The sequence below is a fragment of the Pygoscelis adeliae genome, unplaced genomic scaffold (genome assembly GCF_000699105.1).
Source record: "Pygoscelis adeliae isolate BGI_AS28 unplaced genomic scaffold, ASM69910v1 Scaffold117, whole genome shotgun sequence".
Classification (NCBI taxonomy): Eukaryota; Metazoa; Chordata; class Aves; order Sphenisciformes; family Spheniscidae; genus Pygoscelis; species Pygoscelis adeliae.
This window is the reverse complement of record NW_008825270.1, coordinates 3004334-3024812: the sequence shown is the minus strand read 5'-3', so window position 1 is coordinate 3024812 and position 20479 is coordinate 3004334. Positions and strand designations below refer to the sequence as shown.

Below are 20479 nucleotides of genomic sequence, written 5' to 3'. Positions count from 1 at the left end.
TACCTGAAAGGAGGTTGTAGCGAGGTGGGTGTTGGTCTCTTCTCCCAAGTAACTGGCGAAAGGACGAGAGGAAACGGCCTCAAGTTGCGCCAGGGGAGGTTTAGATTGGATGTAAGGAAAAATTTCTTTACTGAAAGAATAGTTAAACATTGGAACAGGCTGCCCAGGGAAGTGGTTGAGTCACCACCCCTGGAGGTATTTAAAAGACATGCAGATGTGGCATTAAAGGACGTGGTTTAGTGGTGGACTTGGCAGTGCTAGGTTTACGGTTGGACTCAATGATCTTAAAGGTCTTTTCCAACCTAAATGATTCTATGATTCTATGTATCTTTACAGCAGATATCCGAAAAGCGTGTGTCCACTTCTGCTACACTAATGGATCTCAAAATGAGAATATCATATCGAAACTCAGTATATTTAGGCCAGTTACAGTTTGGAAAGCTGCTTCCCCATGTTAGTCTCTTAACGAACAATGATCACACATGCTTGACCTCAGAAACATTAGCTTTACTATCGCGCTCTCAGAAGCATAGCGACGGGGAAGGGGGCGGGATGACAGGACCACTTGAACTCTCATTGAGTATTTATTCATGCCATAGCTGTGCACATTTCAACAGGAATTCGACCACCACAAACAGGAAGCACTGCTATGTCCCCTCATTCCTTCACCTTAGAACTTTAAAACTGTGCACTTCTCTCTCTAAGTAGGACTTTCAATAATATACTGAACGAGTCCACTTTCAAATGGAGAGTGAAACATGGAGACCTGAATTTCAGAGGTGTAAGCAGTTACCATTGCCTTTAAAGTCGCCAAAAGCTACAAATGCTTGGATAAGAAAATTACTCATTCTGTTACCATAACAGCATAGGTACCTAGTTTCAGCTCCAGAATGTGAATCTCATCCAATTTTCAGATTACATTTCTAAACTGAATCTCTAGTTTGATGTTTTAAAAAAAGAAAACAATTCTAAGCTTCTTATTCACCACCAAATTGTATCTGCAGCATCCCCACATGGAGTGGCATAATGGTTTTAGTTAAGATTTGTTTTCTGTCTTCCTCTGCTCAAAACAGACTTCGTAAGTGAACTGCACTACCCAGTTCAGCCACTGGATAGCATGAAGGGGCAAACAATTGTGCATGAGGATACTCGAAAAAGCAAGCATACAGTAGCACTACTGGTTACCTATTGATCCACAGGCTTCAAGGCACAAAGAAGCATAGGATTACATTCCAACATTTTTTTTTCCTCCCAAATGCTCTCTTTTCTAGAGACAGGTATTTAATTTCAGAAACATAAGATTTATCATCTTCCCATTAACTGTGCCATATTTTAACAGCTATGAAGAGACCTGTTGAATCCATTAAGTTAGTTTTCCCTCCTTCCTCCTCCTCACAAGGATCTCAGACATTCACGAACCATATCTAAAACTGGCATGACAGATTAAAAAAAAAAAAAAAGTCTTTCACTGCCTAAAGTCTTTTAGCATTTTGTATTCAGGCAGATACCCACACTACCTGGGCAAGGAACTGCATAGAAAATTCCTTGTCTTTGTCCAGAGAAAGCCTAGCCTGCTCTCCAGTTTCAAAACATGCCTTAAAAGTAGCTTATGTCAATACAATGTCTCTTGCTCTCTTAAAACATGTGCTAGCGCTTACAGCTCCAATGCTTATTAAAATTGTCCGGCACTCAGAATTGGGGTCTTGAATGTTGTATGGATGCAAGAACCGATCTCAAGTCCTGAATCGAAGCCTCTACTAATTATGCTACAGTCACATGAAAATAAGCCCCAAAAAGTCTGAATAGCTTGTTTACACAATTTTATCACCTATTTTACCTTACTTTTAAAAAAGACCTGAACTCTTCGGTGTTTCCAAAGAAGTCTCTTTCCATTTCTCTGCAGGGAAAAGGAAGGTGGGGGACATAAAGGGGAAATGGAAGAATTGCAGCAACCAAAGCTGACCTGTATAGAAAGCTGAAGAGCAAAGCTAAAAAGCTTCGGAGGAACGCAATGCCATTAGTCTGGTGACAGCACCCTTTTGTGAATAGCTGGAGAGAGAGCTGGGCTTGTTCAGTGTGGTGAAAAGGAGGCTGGGGGTGACCCAATATCTGCCTGTAGTTATTTCAAGGGCAGTTATGAAGATGAGAACCAAACTCTTCTTGGTAGCGCCAGATAAAATAACAAGAGGCAAACCCATCAATTTTGGCTGTGAACTTTCAGACTGGACACTAAGGAAAAAGCCGCTTGCTAGGAGAGCAGTGCAACACTCTAACAGGTTGTCCAGAGAGGTCACGGCATCCCCGCCCTTGAAGGTTTTCGAGATTTGGCTGGATAAAGCCATGACTAGCCTGTGACCTCGTGTTAGCAGCAATCCCACTGCTAACACTAGGAGAGCAGGAGGTTAGACTAGAAAAATTCCTAGAGATCCCTTCAAACAAACACTTCCATGATTTTGTGATCTGATATTTTATATAGTGGATATGGTAGAAGAAAACAGGTAGTGGCAGTTTTCACTGTTCCACTTTTATTATGGACAGTAATGAAGCATAGAGGGAAAATGCCAAAACTAACTGAAGTTAAAAAAAAGAGAGTAAAAGAAAGGGGTAAAGAACCAAGCAATATTTTTAGACATATTCAAAGAGAAAATGTTTCAGAAGAGTCTGCAGAAACCTTTCAGTGAGAGATTTTTCCAAAAAAGTCTTGCGAGAGGTCCTTGCTGTCTTCTTCCTCATTCCTTTTCTTTTTGCCTTTCTCTCCATGTAAACACACACAGAATTTTAACCTACGCTATTACTGTGCTGCTTCTGTGAAATTAAGCAGGCCTGTCAGCCAGAAAGAGTATATTTTTAACCTAAAGATGTCTACATTGCAATAAAAGCACTATATACTATCAAAACTAAGCTTCCACAGAGAAGACAACCCACTTGAGCAAAACTGATATACTTGTAGGTTGAACTTCAGAAATTGGTAAAATCCCACCTGCACTTTGTTTCTGCTTTTCACACTGTGGTACTCTGCAGATACTGGTATGGTAAAAGTCCACTGTTTTAAATGGTGATCTCAACTGGACGCGCAAGTCTGGAATTAAAAGCACTACACATTTCTGAAGGACAGAGAGATGAACTTCAAAGAATCTAAAGGGGATGCAGTCTTCCTAAGGGCTTGAAGGAGATACGTCAGCTAGTCTTCACAGGAAGGTACTTGTAATATTCATTAGTGGTTTATAGTGACTTAGGCTGGAACAAGATGACAAGGACATGGACTGCAATAAAATTAGCATAACAAATTGAAGTTGTGACAGTTTTTGGTCATAACTCAGAATGGCAATTCACTGTCTACATGCATTTAGCGGCAAAAAAGCAGTGCTCCCAGGAATTCAGCACCCTTAGCCAACATGGGAGTTACAAAAAGACAGCTTACCACAACCTGTGAAGTTTTGTACAGGAAAACATAACTGTTGATACAGAAAGCCAGATTTATTTCTTCATTTGTTTAAAACGTTAAAAATGTAGGACACTGAAAACTTTTTTCCTAGCTTTTCCAGATCCAAATGCTAGAAAAATCTTTCCCATACTATCTACATTCATACTGTGTTTAATGCCTTAAGCCAAGCATGAGTTACTGGGTTATTTACCTTTTCAGTTTTGATAGGTACTCCATAAGTGAGCACTACCTGCTCCTTCTTTGTTTTCCTCTCAAACTGACATAGTACTATTTAAGCAAAATTTGGGGAGGAGGAGACTGCCTGGTTATAAATGCACATAGGAACAACACATCTCAAAGATGTAACACTTCTTTCTCCTGCAAGCATCTGTCTCTAAATACTCTCACACTGAGGTAACTATAAGCAGCTTTACCTGAGAAAACACCAGAAAACAGAGAAAGAGCATAGACATCATACCACAACACACACACACACAATCCCCCCAATAAATAAATCACACCCAGCTCTATTGCCAGTGAAGCTGTGTGTTGAAGGAGCCCATGCCTCACAGTTTGTAGGTAGGCTTGAGCAGGAAAGAAATCCTACCAGAAGACTTCATATTATTGATGTAGAAAAGAGAAATACTCTACCAGTTTCTTCAGCCTCATTTGGAGACAGCGACCACAGATTAAAAGAGGGCCACGCTCCATGTAGATGAAATGGATCGGAAGAACAGCTGTCTGATAATGAAGCTAAATCTGCAAGTAATACAGCTTGAAGCATACTGGGGGGATAGAAGTAATATAGAAGGGTAAAAGTGAAAAGAAAGCTGTAAGTAACTTGCAATATAGTAAAAATTGACCCATTGCTGGACAGTTTGGGGCTGAAGCCGGGGAAAGGCTTGGAAAGCCCTGTGTGAAGAGAAAGTAACAAGGAGACATAAAACACAAAGTTACTCCAGCTTAATCCACTTCAAGAACTGAGAGTGCACACAAACCACCCTGTATGCTCAACGTGTACCTGTTCAGAGTGCTACCTTTTTATGCATCCATCATTGCTGCACAACAGCATCAAGCACTCTGAGGAGAAGTTACGCTTTGGGAGCTCTACAGCAAGTTATAATCTGTTACCAGCATAAAACTAATGTCATCTAGTCTGTCCTCGAGAAGGTCTATAACAGCAGTAGTTAGAATGCTTTCAGGGACCACCTTTGCTAGCTTCCTCTCCACTGCCAACATTCCCCAAAATAAACAGCATCCTTTAAGACATTTAGTGTAAGGTTTAAACCTAGGTTTAAATGAGGTTCCCATTAAAAGGTCAGTGACTGCATGGGAATAGCTCACCCAGCAACTGTCTTTTTTTCTTAACACAAACTCCTCTCAGGAACTGGGACAGGACATTATATTAAACATCTGGGATAAACATCTGGATACTAAACTCCAGGACATTTCCTGGTGATAAGTTCTTGTTTTGCTAAGTATAAAGGGGAAAAAAAAAAATCTAGCACATCAAAAAGGTAACATAGCCTTAAGTTGTTACCAACTTCTCTATGGTTTTAGCCAGTAACAAAAGCTGTGCTCTCATGCTTAATAATTACACAAATAAGGTAGGCAACATTGTGCCTTACTCCTCATAGGGCCTTCGGATGTTCAGACGGTTTTGAGAACCACCGTACAGAATAGGGGAATGACAGGCATGGACATAGGCTAATCATGTTTGTAAGATGACCCCTAACTGAATTTAAAAGAGAGACACCACTGTCTTCACCGTACAGGTAAGATCTTATATCACCTTTATCAAACTGAGTATTGCTGTGGAGAGCAACACGTGTAATAAGTAATGAAAAACTCAGTGTTTGCAACCAAAGCTGGGAATTCCAGCTACATTTTGGAAGTAAACACTAAGAGTATGTGAGAAGTGATATTAAAGCAAAATCCCATAAAGCTGTGAGAGACTGGCTTGGGTTGCTTTTATGCCCCATCAAAAATAATGAAAACCATGGAAGATAAACAAAGGGGGGGGGGGGGGGGGGGGGGGGATGGGAGCAAAACTCATTAGTAACATGGAAACCCCGTACTAAAGAAAATTAAATCAGTCCATTACATACAAAGGGTCTTTGAGGTTTTTGTTTGTTCTTGCTACTATGCTTACACTAGCAGTTGATTCACTGACACTGCAGGGAATGGACTGCTACTATTCTAGTCTTTTGAGCAGTTTCCCATTGAATCTCTGTACAAATGCACTCCAGAAGTGCATTCCAGTAGATTAAGTTGTATAAAGATGTATTCTACAGAGTTGCACACAGTTTTATGGAATATTTTATACTTAAAGGTTCAATTACCACCATCAGCTAAAAAAAAAAAAATAAAAACCCACCATGTTTTTTGTTGCTTCAAGATGCATTGTTTCAGAGTAACTTAAGAAAACTGCTAATGGGATCAAAGGAAATCCTTATCCTTAATCTGTGTCACATATTCATGAATAAGAGAATATGCTGATTCCCTTTAGTTACCAAGACACCAGTGTTGCTGTGGTAACCACACTTGCATGAAACAAACTACTCACCTGCACAATGATGCCCTTGCTCTTGTATTCTGCATGGAGGCCTCGGGAGAAGTAATCCACAAAAGCCTAGAGAGAAAAGAAGGGAAATATGCAGCATGCTATGCATTAAAATGGAAACTATAGTTTGCAGGTTTTTGTAAGCATACTTGAATTACTATTTATAGTTCCTGTTTTCAAAGTGAAAAACCTTAGGTTTTCAAAGAAACTTTGCATATTAGAGCAATGCCATCTGAATAGAAACCCTATGCTTACAAAGCACTTTTACAGAAGTGAGGCTCAATCTAAACAAATAAAACCCTTTTTAATTTAGAAGGAAAAGGAACCAGATTCGTTACATAGAGCCTAGTTAAAAAAGGAAAATAAGATTTTGTATGTTCACATTGTCCACTACTTATGTCATCTGCTTAAAAAAAAAGTCTAAGAGTGATTTAAGTAGGTTTCTCTTGTGCATGGTTTTTAAAACATAGTGTTTAAATACTTTGTCTTCTGCCTTTACATTTTCCAGAAATGCCACCCTACGGTGATACTTCTTCCTGGTCCTGAAGTCCACTACCATGGATTCTCTCCCAAACTTCTGGAAGTTTTTAGAAATTACGAGACTAAAAGTTGCAAGAAAAGAAGTGAAAGGGTTTAAAAGGTGGATGCTAGTACCTGCCTTCAAGATGCCCTCATATCTGATACAGCCGCCTCCACAACCACAACGAGAACATATTGTCCTAATAACCCAAGGCTACTCAGCAGTTTAAACCAGCATAGATTCCCCCTCCCTGAGTTTGTCCAAACCACCTTTCCACTTTTCCCTCCTGCAGTCCAGTGAGACAAAATATCAGGTTCTGCTATGGTTTCATGTTTTAGTGAAACAATACAGCCAAGCAGGATGAATGGAGTACCTTCAAACTGCAGGAACTAAGCTATCTTATCCATGCTTGAAGCTAAAATAAATACTAAATAAATTAATTCAAGTATTTAAGAAGCAGTTGCTTCAGACCAGTTTCAAAACAAACAGCAAAGCTCTAGTACTGCACCTGCTTTACAGTCTTCCTTTGCTGACCATGTCACCACTGGATTAACAGAAGTCCTAACTGAAACCAGCGCTTAAAGCTTGCGGTGCCCAGTGTTTTTCCTATTAAGGTCATCCTACTGAACTCAGCCTATACAAGAAGCAGAAGAAACACTCCCATGCTACTGGGCTATTTCTACAGACGCTTTTCTGAGCATACACAAGATCTGAAAGAAAACTAGACTTTGCTGCGTAGCCGATAGGTCCTTTTATTCTTCATCTTCATGTTTGCATGTACAAGCTAGGAGGCTCATTAAACCAAAAAAGCTTATCTTCTGTCCAACTGTTCTTTCCTTCTCCCTTTCCTCCAAGTATAAGTTTTTAATGAAATCCAGTATTCAACAAGTCTCTGAAAAATCAGGCCTAGCAGCAATGATTCAAGTGAGCTAGTTGTGCTGTTGCAACAAGTCGTCACTTGCATAGACATGCAAATAGTTCAGTGCAGTCCTTGAACACAGTTACCAGATGTGTGGTAACTGCACAGAGTATATCAATAATCTATTAAAAATAAAAAACTATATTGTGTTAACCAAAGGGCTTTGATCATTCAAATTTCTAACTATTTCTACATGACAGAGTCCTGAAATCAGTTACTGCTCCAAATACGGAGAGACAGTATAAAGAGACTGTCATCTCTACTGGTTGCAAAGAGCTTGCAATAAAGAGAACGTTCGTTTTACATGAGAAGAGAAAGCAACTTCCAGTATCCAAATAAACTTTGGAGTTTTTCTTCTTGAAGAATTTATTTAAAGCCAAGGTGTGCTTTCTACCTCCAGATCCTCAAGCCCCCAGCAGCCTCTAACTTAAAACAGTCTTAAGAACACCATCTAATTAAACATCCCCTGAATAAACAGACAAACATTGCATCAAGAAAACTACTTCTCCTTGGATATCCAGTAACAAACCCAAATACTAAAGATGTGGTGGTGGTGGTGGTAAATCATGTTTCACTTCTTATTAGTATTAATGCGGGTAGATAGGTAAGCCTGTCAAAAATATGACTGTGATTCCTTTAAAAGTGTCTTGTTTCATTGTAAAATAGGGAATTCTCCACCGGAAGGTTAAAGAGTTGGACTGCATCTGTTCCTGATAATTAGCCAAAGCCATTGACTTAGACCTGAAGGATACCATGCTTTAAATTCCCTCTATATAGATGAGGAAAAAAACCCTAGAAATTGCAGATACAGTCTTTCTACAGCTACATTAGGGAAGTCACTTTCATGCTTACTAATCTTGCTGTGGTAGAAGATGAGCAGCACCGAGAATAGGCAGATTACTTAAGCTGTAATTGAGTTTCTTAGGGGGAGGGGAGGAAATATTTAAGATTCTCATTGAAAAAAGACTAACCAAAGCAGTGTAAGGCATATTATCACTAAAATCAGAAGCTCAATTCATTCCATAAAGCTGAAGGCACTGCCACAATCAAAGTGACCTTTCATATTAAAACAAAAAACTGTGCTCTCAGGAAACAGCTATTTCAAGAGCAAATTTTATCAGCTAAAACTAATCCAGGCTTTCATGATTTCTAAACTTAAATATCCCCTCCTTTAGTATGAATAAAATAGCGTGCATCAACTCCTTTCTGGAAATATGAAGACGTTACTGAGAGTCTAGAGGAAAAATAGGTCTGTTCTGACACAAATGACGCTACTGAAGGTTTCTTCATCCTGTCAGGATTCTGCTTAGACTCTGAAATCCTTGAAGTATTTAAGGTAACTACCAGGTGCACCTGAAAAAGCTGTAGTGCCATACTGCTTTAATACTGGTGTAAATGTCTCTTGCATTTAGTTTTATCACGTATACTTCAGTTCCATACTGTGTACCCATATTCTGTCTTTATGGCGTTAACTGGAGACCTTTTAGGTGAACATTTTAGAAGCCCCTATAAGTATCTTCGGAAAAATAAGACCAGCTGTAGAAAGACAAAACCGTCCCAGTGACAAAAAGAGAAACCAGAGCAGTTAAATTTAAAATGAATGTAGATCTAGAGTAGTAACTTATGAACTGATAAAATAAACCAGCCTATTGTGGAAGAAGACAGGAAATTTCAGTAAAAGCTGTGTTTGGCTAAGTGGGGAGCTTCTTGACGAACTAAAAATGAGCATATGAGAGACAGAAACAGGGAGAACTAACAAAAAAAGAGAAACATAAAACATTATTGGGTACTTAGGAATAAAATCCAAGCTAGGAAAAGACTAGCAAAGGACATTAAGGGTAGCAGTAAAGGATCCTACAGCTACACGAGTTTCAAGAGGAATTTCAGAGAAATGGGCGTCTGTTGATGGATGAGGGAGACAACCTAGAGATAAAGGATAGAAAAAGGTTAAGGTATTCAACACTTCTCTTGCCTTTGCACAGCCAAAGCCTGCTCACATGCCTCTGCATGCACCAGCTTTGTTTAACGAAAGAGATAGGTAGAGGCAGCAACAATTTAGGGACTACTCAGAGAAGCTCGATGTATTCAAATCCATGGAGCCACCATGGATTCACCCAAGAGAGCTGGAAGAACTAGTCTGTATGTATACAAGTCTGCTGCCTACGCTATCTGAAAAACTATGGAAACTGGGGAGGTCTTTGACAACTAGAAGAGGGCTAACATATCCCTCCTTGAAAAGGCAAGAATGATCCCATCAGTTTTAACTCAGTTTGTGAAAAGATCATGGAGCCCTCCTCCTGGAATTCATTTCCAAGCACATAAAGGACAAGAAGATAAATCTGTGTTGACTGTTTCTGATGTACCAACAGCAAATCATGTTTGACCAACTAAATTGCTTTCTACAATGGAGTGGACTAGCTTTGTAGATGAGGGAAACAGATTTTTAATTATATGTAAACTGTAAGTATGTGTGATATATATAGATATATTTTCACTTCAGTAAAGATTGTGACACCATCTTCTGCAGCATTCTCATTTGGAAGTCGAGCAGATATGTGCTGAAAGGACAAACTGCTGGCCAGACTGAAAATTGGCTGGACCACCAGGCTCAAAGGGCCATGATCAATAGCTTGACATCTGGCTGATAACAAGCAGAGAACCCTACAGATCAATACAGAGGCCCATATTCTTCAGTATCTCCTATCAGCAACCCAGATGATGACACAGAGCACACCCTCAGCAAATTTGCAGATGACAACATTAGATGGAGCGGCTGACACAACAGAGCTTCAGTCCAGAGAGACCCTGATAAGCTTGATTATTGTTAAACATCGTGAGATTTCTTGACTGGCACAGAGTGAAGTGCAAAGTTCTGCATATGGAGTGGGGTAACGTCATGCCTTCATTTTGTTTGAGTAGCAGCCCTGCTGCAAAAAACCCGGAATTTATGGTGGCTGCCATAAGCCAATAATCCACTCACTGCAAGAACATCTGACAACATACTGGGCTACGTTAGCAGGATGTATGGTCAGCAGATCAAGGGACGTTGACTATTTGGTAATGGCGAGGCCTTAGAGCTCTACCTTTTCTTTTACCTGAAATGCTAAACTTAAGGCAACTAGTAAAAAGGAGAACAAATGTTTGCTTCCAGCAAGCACCAGAAGAGTCCTACTTAAATAAATATATATACATACATATTGAAGATACACATCTTCAGTAAGACTAGGGAAAAAAGTTTCAAAGTCAAAATAAGAAGGTGTGTTAAACTTAGTCAATGTCCTTTCTCAACGTCACACTAAGCTTGCTTGGTACACTAGCATCCTTTTCCATGTAAAAGTAGAATGCATGATGAAATATATAAAACAGTTGTTTCCATGTCAGTAAATCCTTGCACTCATTTTTCTCTCGATCTTCCAGCTTCCACTATTGCAAAAAAATTTAAGTTACCAACTCTGTACTTTTAGTTCATGAAAGCACCACTAGATGGACACCAAAACATTTATTCCTGTAGTGTTGGCTTATGTTTGACGCTTGATTTCAGTGTGGAAAAGAACACTTACCTTGGTTGCAGAGTAAAGAGTCAGTAGTGGAGTTGGATAGGTTCCAGCAGCTGAGGAGATATTCAGGATTACCCCTTTTGATCTGAAAGGCAGTGAAGATATATTATCATGAAATAAAGGCAACTTCTTTCATGTTTCAGAAAATTAGTGCAAGCCTAAAGAAAGCCTTTAGGATGCAACTGAGATTAAGACCTGTTTAAAAACCCCAACCAAATCCTAAATTAAGATTTACTAATATGACTTTAAGCACAATATAAGTATTCAAGCAGCTGGTATAAATCAGGAACAACTCCAAAGTTGATACAGCAAGAGAATCAAGCTCCATACATTTATACACACACACTGAGCTAAACTATGCCAAACTGATTGAGCGAAGCTGGCACAAGTCCGAAAGGCAACTTCTAAATCTCGGGCCAAGGTGGCAGAAATGGCAACACAAGTTTGTTGTACAGTTTACACTTTGATAATCCCTTACATCTTCTAAACGTTACTTCAGGGTGGATCTTCAGGATAGGAAGTATCTGAATTTACTGCTCAAATACAGAAGTGTTTTAATATAGTATGGAAGATATTCAGTGGATGACTACAGAAAATAAGAGTTGTTTTACAGCAGCACTGAAAGTATTCCACCATAATATTTAAGTAAGGGTACCAGTCTGAAAGTAGCTACCACCTGCTCTGCCAAGCATGTGCAGGTAGGGCAGAACGTGAGACTCCTGGATTTCCCAACCCACTGACTGATTTTGAGCATGTCTATTTCTGTGACTAGTTTTACCTACAAAACCAGACATATTATTTAGTGCTAGGTAGAAAGAAGAATTAGTTTTAAAAGATTCAGGCAAATTAGGGCAAGTACGCTGTTAGAATGTGCTACCAGACAGTCCAACACAGTGAAAGATGCATCTCTGCTGCTTCTTACCCTGTAGTAAATTCAAGACAGTTCACCTGAATGTACTACTAAGTATGCCGTGTTTAGTGCAGAGTGAGAACATTCACGCAGGTAGGCATCACGCAGCTCAACTCCTGCGGATTCACATACGAGTTTCTCATCATATTTGTTCATCCACATATACCCTATGCCGCTGCTGCCACAATGATTTAAATAGCCATCTTGAAAACAAACAGCTGAGCTTAAGTGCCCCTTAAAAATTAAAACGATATAACTCTTTGAAAATCGTGACAATAGATTCAAACCAACATGGCTTCTACTATGATAAAAGTGTGAATTAAATCTGTGATTGATTCACCTCTGGGAATGAGATGGCTAACGTGACAGAAAAGAGTCATTTCAGTCATTCAGAATTTCAAACACCTTTGCCAAAGTTCATTGTATTTTTCAGGAGTTATCTGCAAGGCTTGGTTGGTGAAATAAAGTAGTAACATGGAGCAAAATATGTAGTATGGAGAAAATAAGACTGCAAATTAATCATGAATTTTCACGACTGCAAAAGGTTAACAGTGGATGCCAGATTATTCATATCAAGACAGGTGGTGCTTATGATATTTATTCATGAGCTCAAATGGGGATTAGCAGTGAAATGAGTATTCATGCAGTTTTTAAGAGATTACCAGATTGGAAAATACTATAAGGAACTTTTTAAAGAGCTCAGACTGCTATGTGAACAGACTGCAGAATGGCAGATGAAAAATCAATATTAACAAAACCAACAACGGATACTAAAGAAAATAATGTGAATTAATCACAAACCTTGCAGGACTTTAAATCAACTATTTGCTCCCTGGAAAGCCTGAACAAAGTCCACAAGGAGTTCTCTTTTGTACGGCAGTCACCAAAACCAGCCAAAGAACAGGATGGTGGGAACGGCAGGGACAGATTCACCACCACTGAAATCCTGTATTACAGTCTATTGAACACTTTTATCCCTCCAAATATAGGACAGAAATATTAAGAACCTGATGATTTAAGAAAGAGAAAAAGGAGAAGAAAAACGCTGATACATCTATGAGGTGAAAAGATCGGTTCAATTTAGCTATTTAAGAGACTATTAAGAGCAGCCATGATAAGAATATACAGACTAATGAATGACAAAGATCAAGATCTTGATTTATCCTCTCAGAACACAAAAGAAAGATGACATTTATTTAAATGAAAGACTGAAATTTAGATACGATAAAAGGAAGTGCTCTTTCCATATTCAGACTATAAGAATACTTGCCACAAAATTTAATTGAGGACAAAAGCTTAATAGGATTCAAAAAGGGGTAAGGATAAACACGAGCCTCATGCTTATAAAACAAACTGAAGCTTTAGAAGAGAGGTTGGCATTCAGGCTGAAAAGCACAGGTCTCGCAGCATCTGGCTAGACTGCAACTTTCCAGCAGTTGTGACCATCATCTAGGCACAGTGAATTAATGGTCTGACCCAGTGAAGAAAACTCTCTTGGAAACACAACAAATTAGTAGCAGCTCTTTGCAGAAGCCCCGTGTATTGGTCTCTTTGAAGCAGTCAATGCCACTGTGGGTCTTGTGGTTTGTATTTTTTCTTTATAAAGAAAACAGTTCTAGCCTTAAAAGCTCATAACTTAAAACCTCCAGATAAAAGGAAACTGAGAAGCGTGTGTGTAGGGGGAACACTTCCAATTACTCCAGTTACAATTTTGCTTCTCAGAGGAATTGGAGAAGAAATGTTTTTAGGGAGGGATCTGAAGACCTACACGAGCATCAGTGCAGCAAAAAGAAATTTTGGCTCCATCCAACTCAAGTGTGCACTTAAAAAAAAAAAGTTGGTCAAGATGAAGAGAACCAGGCCCACACCCTCACACCTCCCCATCATTCTACCTTAAGTGGTCCAGTGCCGGGGAGGCTATATTTAGCCATCTCCCTGTTGCTGTGGCAACCAGCGCCTGCTCCAGCTGCACGCCAAGTGGAAAGAGCAAGCTTCCTCTGTAATGTAATTATGCACTTGCTACTTCCCTGGCAATAAATACCATAGTTTGATATTTGTCTAGAAACAGTCAACTGATTTTTGTTGGTGGTTTTTTTGTTCCCAAAGACATCAAGCCTCGATTTTCAGTTCTATGAGTCTCCCACCTTAGACAGTAGCCTGAAAATTTACAGAGGAACTGCTCATTTAACTGTAATAGGAAGCTGCAGATTACAAATTGTCACTTTAAGTGTTCAGAGCATGGGAGAGGAGCCACAGCAGAGAATCTAGATGCCATTACCAGAAGTGACATTCACCTAATGCTGCTATATTTATTATAAAGTAACCAACACACCAAGATGCGGTTGTGTTTTCTCCTTACAGACCTGGATGCAAAGCATGTGAAGTCTGCTCTATTTCTGTTGCTATCCTCCTTGAACAAGTGAGGAATAATGATGGGATTCCTAGTCTAGTTTTATTCTTAGAGCCTGGAGCCCTTTTTCCTAACCCGCGGTCCCACGTGAGAAATTTATGGTTGGCCCAAAGAGCAGCCAACTACAGCTACCATTTGTTCATGCTCTTGGATTTGCTGGACAGCCACGTCCTCCTTTGGCTACAGACTCTTAGTGGTGTTAATGGCCTGTGAGCTATGACTATGCAGGAGTTCGCAGCTGCAGACATTGCTTCTGTGCACTGCAAACCCAACTGACTTCACAAAACCAAACAGAAAATTTTCAAATATTTTTCCCTGGGACAGAAACCAAGGCCTTCATTCAAATGGACCAGTCATTCAAAGTGGCTGCTCACACACAGGAAAGTTCAAGATGTGTACTTTTTTTTTTTTAACCACTATTAATCTCTTCTTTCCAAGCTGCTTCTCAAACATTTATCCTTAAGATTCCTGAGGTAATCATGTAGCTTGGAAAAGTGAGAAGGATATAACATGGTGTGCTCAGGGTTAGTCAGAACCAGAAGTCAGCAGGATTCTGGTTTGCTGCCTTTCATTCAAATCACCTTACCCACGTTAAATACGTAAAAAAAAACCCAAAAACATACACAGGATATTCTGTAAGTAGAGTATACATCATTCTGTCCTAAGAAGCTGAGAAGATCAACTGCCAAATGGATAACTACGACATTTCTTTAGACAAAGAAATGGAGGCAAGAAATTGTTAGACCTTCAAAGTTCCAAAAATTGATAACAAAACAACATTAAATCCTTAGATAGCAGAATGGCTTTGGTCACGTTGGCATCTTCAGAGGGCGGTGGTTTCACAAAAGGCAGATACCTTTATCTATCAATAATAGTACATGGGCAAGGAGTAACTTTTGACTTACAAACCCTGAGTAGCTACCACCACCATACTATAATCCTCATCCTCTATTCCAGCTTTATTGGGAAATATTACACCCCTGCCCGGGAGCTCTGTCTTGGGTCTTCTTTCCTAATTCAAGTTTCTTTACATGAAATAAACTCCTTATCTCCTGATTGTTTAACTAAAAATCTAAGCTCACCGTCACTCTGATGTGCTAGACGGTGACTCCCATACTGGTCACTAGCTCTGACAGTTTGTACCCATGAAGCAACTTTGTTTTAGATGTGAAACATTTGCTCTGCATCTGCGCAGCACTTGAATAATTGAATCCTGATCTGCAATGAAGACTCCCAGATAGTGGGATGATACAGGAAATACAATTTTTTTCTTAATCTTTGTTGGATCTGGAGGCTTGTCCCGTATATATGCTCCTCCTACAGTATTCGTTTGGAGGCAATACCATGGTGACTGTCATGCATGGTTCTACACAGCTTTCCTCAGTATTGCAAGCGTGGCTCAGACCTCACCTAGGGCAACCCCCAGCAAGCCAGGGTTAGTACCACAACAGAGACAGCAAACAGCCTGGGACAGTCAACATCAGCTAGAAAACAGCCTGGAGGAACTACACGGAAACCATGCATCTTTTCGTTTCACCTGGGAGCTCGCTAGGAAGTCAGTATACGTCTTCTGCGGCAACAGTGGTGTACATTAACTCTTATGTTAAAGAGCTGGTCTCCAATTCTACTTTTCTAAATGATCACAGACTTTCCTCAATATACCTCCTACTGTATAATGAGAACATATTCTTTGCATCCATTTTACTTACAATGACTTAGAGAAATAGCCTTAAGAAGGTTATTCCCAGGAACTGTAACCACCCCCTCAGAATAGCAGGTTGTTGAGTTAGTGCTGATGAGTCAGACGGGCTTTTTAATTCTGTTCTAAAAGGAATCACCACAACAGTGGAGAAGGGAGAGGAAAAATAAAAAGGGAATCGAGTGGAAAAGGCTTCCACCGTCTGATGATTCATGCACCACCAGTGTGACTCACCCAGCATTACTCTGCCATTAAAACATGGAGACTAGGCTGAACAGTCACAGTAATGAATTTTTCAAGAAAGGATTCTCCCCTATAAAGAATGATGACTTTGTCTGGATAGTGTTAGTGTGACTCACCTTTCCAGCATGCCGGGCAGCACCAATCGTGTCATCTGCAAAAAGAAAACATTCGTGATGGCTGAGAATGCAGACACCAGACAGCCAGAGACCGAGGGAAGCCTCCCTTCCTCCCGCAAGCAGCTGCCACCCCCTCTACCCCAACCAAGGCTCGGGGAAGCGGAGACCATACTTTGCGTAGGCAGTTTATTTTTATTCTACCTGGATAACTTGGCTCTGTCAAGTAGTGTGCACTGAATCTGGTGAACCCATCCAGCTAGTAGCATAAGTACAATAAGAGTAAACAAACAAATGTCTTCACTGCTCTGCAGCATCTGTGGTCTCTAAAGAACATTAAGACACAAGAGTACTACAGTACATGTATGATCCTTCTCTCCTCACAAAAAGCATCTGTCTTCCTCAGGACTGACTAAATTTACCACCTATGCCAAGACTCGAGACAATATCCAATGCATTTTAGCTAGGCTTACTGAACTGCTGATTTTAAGTTAAAAATAAATTGTGGAGCAGCAAAAGCACTGGACAGAACTAGTGAAGGTAAGTTTCCCACATTAAGTTACCTACAGAAAACAGTTAAGACCCCAAAGCATTTTTTGCTGATTACACAGATGTTTTCACACTGAAGAACCTACACCCCCACAAGCAAAGCAGCCTGGCAAACCTCCCCACTGCTCTGGAAGCTCCTGCCTTCGTTATGACTCTAAGCAATCTATTTACAACCTGGTTGAAGGATTCTCCAGAGCAATAATCCTGAAACAAGCTTCCCAGTTGCAGACAGAGCAGCTCTGACAAGGGAAACAAATCAAGCATTGATGCAAACTTAGACAAATTTTAATTAGTGTGAAATCCTAAAATACAATTTAAATCCAAAACTACTGCCTTTAAGAAGTAATGTCGTCAAAGTTCAGCTTGTGCCAAATACTACCCTGCCCCCAACCAACCTTGTTAATAAATGTCACGCCGCTGACACCAAAGACAGATCAGACAAGAAATATAAATTGTTACCACTTTTCACATCTTTAAAAGGTGTTCCAACAAAGTTCTTGAGAACACAGTGAGGAGGGGGTAATAAAATACTAATGGCACCAAAACGTTATGGTACTCCCACTGATACCAAATTACCTTGATAGCTTAAAACATGAAACATTTGAGTAGTATGGGAGGAAAAACACACACACAAAGAAAGAAATCAGCATATACAGGAGCACAAAACACCTGTAAGTACTTTTATTACAAAGAAACAAATCTTATTGTAGCAAGCTATTGATATTACTATCACCACTGCATTAGCCCTTACATATGACTGAATCTGGGTTTCAGGTTTTTTGTTTTTATTTTTAAATTATAAAACATATCCTTTCAGGAATAAAGGGGAAAAATCACAAAAGAAAACAAAATTTCAGCTGAGTTGACACTCAAAGAAAATGGTAGAGAAGGGCTGTGTTTTGTATTTATTGGAATTTCTCACTTAGAATAGATTCTGCCATCAGCCATGCTGCATGACGCTTCAATAGGGACTGTACAGGCAGGAGTCGAACAGACCTTCTTTCATGAAGTTGGCTGTTGACGTATTTAACCCTCAGTACTGCCCCAGAAGTCAAACTGAGTATTCAGAGTTGGTAAACATCACCGAGCTAAACAGATCTGATGCAACTTCAAAAAACCTGCTAACATTAAGTCTAAGTATACATGAGCTTTTTCACGCACTAATGCTTCAAAAGAGATGTGGAAACCACTGTTTCTTTTAATGTTAAAGGATAAAGAATGATTTGGGCTGATTTTAAGACTAGTTCAAGACTGGCAGATCTTTTATCTGGTGTAAGTTTCATGATCTCTCCCACAGGTCCCTTGGCAAAATGCAGTGTACTGTTTCTTGCCTCTAAGGGCAGTGTAACACTGCATATCATCTCCATAGATTGACACATGGACGTGGACTGCAATTGCCTTCCTTTAGGCAACCCATAAATGGTATGAAAACCCAGTACAGGATCTCCCATTGTAGTGCAGAGGGGAATCCACGTTTGAAACTTTGTCATAAATCCACAAAAATGCATTCATGGTCTGAATCAAAACTGTAACCCACCAAGCAGCTCTAACTTAGTGTATCACAAACCTGCGGGTTACTATTGATGTCCAAACGAAAGCACAGAAAAACATGCTACAACAACTGTTTGACTTAATATAAATTAGAAAACTATGAAGCCATTGAGAGCTGAGATATAACAATAGGTACACAATTCAGGTAGAAATCAAGAAGTCTCTCACCATCAGCTATGTTAAATAGTCTGTTTCTGAAGTTCAGCTGGACAGGCAATCCATCCCCTCCCCCCCGCCCCCCCCCGAAAAACACTGATGGCAAAATGGAATTTCATACTCAGCATCACTTCCATTTGTTTCCATTAAAAATAGTATTTTGAGGGAATTTCAAAAATCTGTGAAATAGGGCAAAACTGTTTTTCCTATCTGTATTTTTACATCTTGTGCTGTGTGAAGAGAGATATATGTATATTCGGTATCTTTACGTACAGAAAAAAAGATTGTTTTTTTTTTAAAAGAATGAAATAACAGAAGGCAGCTCTCTGAGTCAGTCTCACCTCACCCAGCCAAGTCCACACTCACACTGTTCAGCAGTGCAAGAGCGCTATTGGAAAAATGCTGGCAGGGCGTTCTGCAGCCGTATTTGGGTCTGGCAAATTTATACATTGTACACACATGTAAAATATTGCCAGCATTAATTCAAATAAAACAATCTATAGCAGAAATGTAGTTTTGCCACTAATAACAGTGTCCATACGTACTTGCAGGATCTTTATCCAAAATAGCCAAACTGATTAACACTCTTGCCTTCAATAGCTGTAATCTCAGACATGCCATTATGAAACAGGCAGCTCAACAACAAACATCTAGAATTGAATAAACGTTTCCCAGATAAAGAATCCAAGTTTTAGCTAGGTCTTATTTAGAGATAGCCAGTTGTGTAATGGGGTGTATTTCATAAATGCCAAAGCATTGCAAGTCTGCGTCTGTAGGAATTAGCATGTAGGATGCCAGAGAACTCTATGACAGTGTTTCTTTCTCTGAAGGCAATCTAATAAAGGAAGAAGAAAGTGGCAGGCAACCTAAAGGAGAGGTTGGGAACCACCCTAAGAGGAGTGCCTTCAGTTAGTGGTTACTGAACTCACTGAGGCTTCCTTCACATAACTGTTTTTCTGAACGAATACTACTTTCCACAGAAATGCCAGTGCAGCAGTCGAAAATGTGAATGTTCCCAAGACTCTGAAGGCTCAGGTATTTCAGACAGAGTAGCTAGACACTAGGCTGTGTGAAAACTGCCAGCTCATCCAAAGAAAACTGGTTTTGATTTCTGAAAGTTTGCATTGGAGCAGAGTGAGAACTTGCGTGCATGTGTGCGTGTCTGAGAAATTTGCTCAGGACAGTCTCCTCGACATCAGAAGTTGTTAATCTTTTATATTTTCTATAGTCTGGCAAAAAGTTATGTTCAGCACACAACCATGAAGCAGTAGTTGTTGAGGTTTCTTTGCTTGTTTGTTTTTCTATGATTTCAGAGACACACCTAATGGTACCATAGAGTTTGAGGTATAGTTCCTTTGGTTTGGAGGGCTGCATTATTTTTAAGTCCACTTCTTTCACACCTAACCCTCCAGCTCCCAAGTCCCAGGATGGAGACAGCAAATGGCTAACTTAAGGTAGAGATTCATTACAGACCATTTCATTGATCTTTTACAGGCAGCTATCATTTCTTGACATCCGTTTATCTGCAACTGCATTTATTACATGCCTGGGAAGCACTGGTTGTATTGTCCACTTTTCCTCACCAGACCTGTCTTCTACCTTCTAATTTTGGAAAAAGGAACACCACTTTTAGTCTAAAGAAGCAGAGATTCCTACTTGCAGGTACAAAAATGCACAGCCATATGGCTAGATTTATGTTCTAAAACAGGTGCTACACTTAAAAGCTCCTATTAGAGGACTAACAAATAGTTAGAAGTTACAGCCATGTATTTCCAGTGTTTTCAATTCAGAAAAAAAATCTCCCATTCTTAGTGATCACCGAGATGTAGTCTTTTCTCACACCGATCCAAGCAATAGCTCAGGAG

At 39.8% G+C, this 20479-nt stretch overlaps 1 protein-coding gene across 1 annotated transcript in view; it reads right to left on the bottom strand.

The window, feature by feature from the left end:
• The window catches only part of HSD17B12 (hydroxysteroid (17-beta) dehydrogenase 12), a 59012-nt gene that overhangs the window by 4880 nt on the left and 33653 nt on the right, over positions 1–20479 (bottom strand). Inside the window, exons 7-9 of the mRNA XM_009329736.1 lie at positions 16362–16396; positions 10987–11068; positions 5991–6056 (exon numbers count right to left, since the gene is read on the bottom strand). Coding sequence (XP_009328011.1) covers positions 5991–6056; positions 10987–11068; positions 16362–16396 — 183 coding nt within the window. The remainder of the gene's footprint in view (positions 1–5990; positions 6057–10986; positions 11069–16361; positions 16397–20479) is intronic.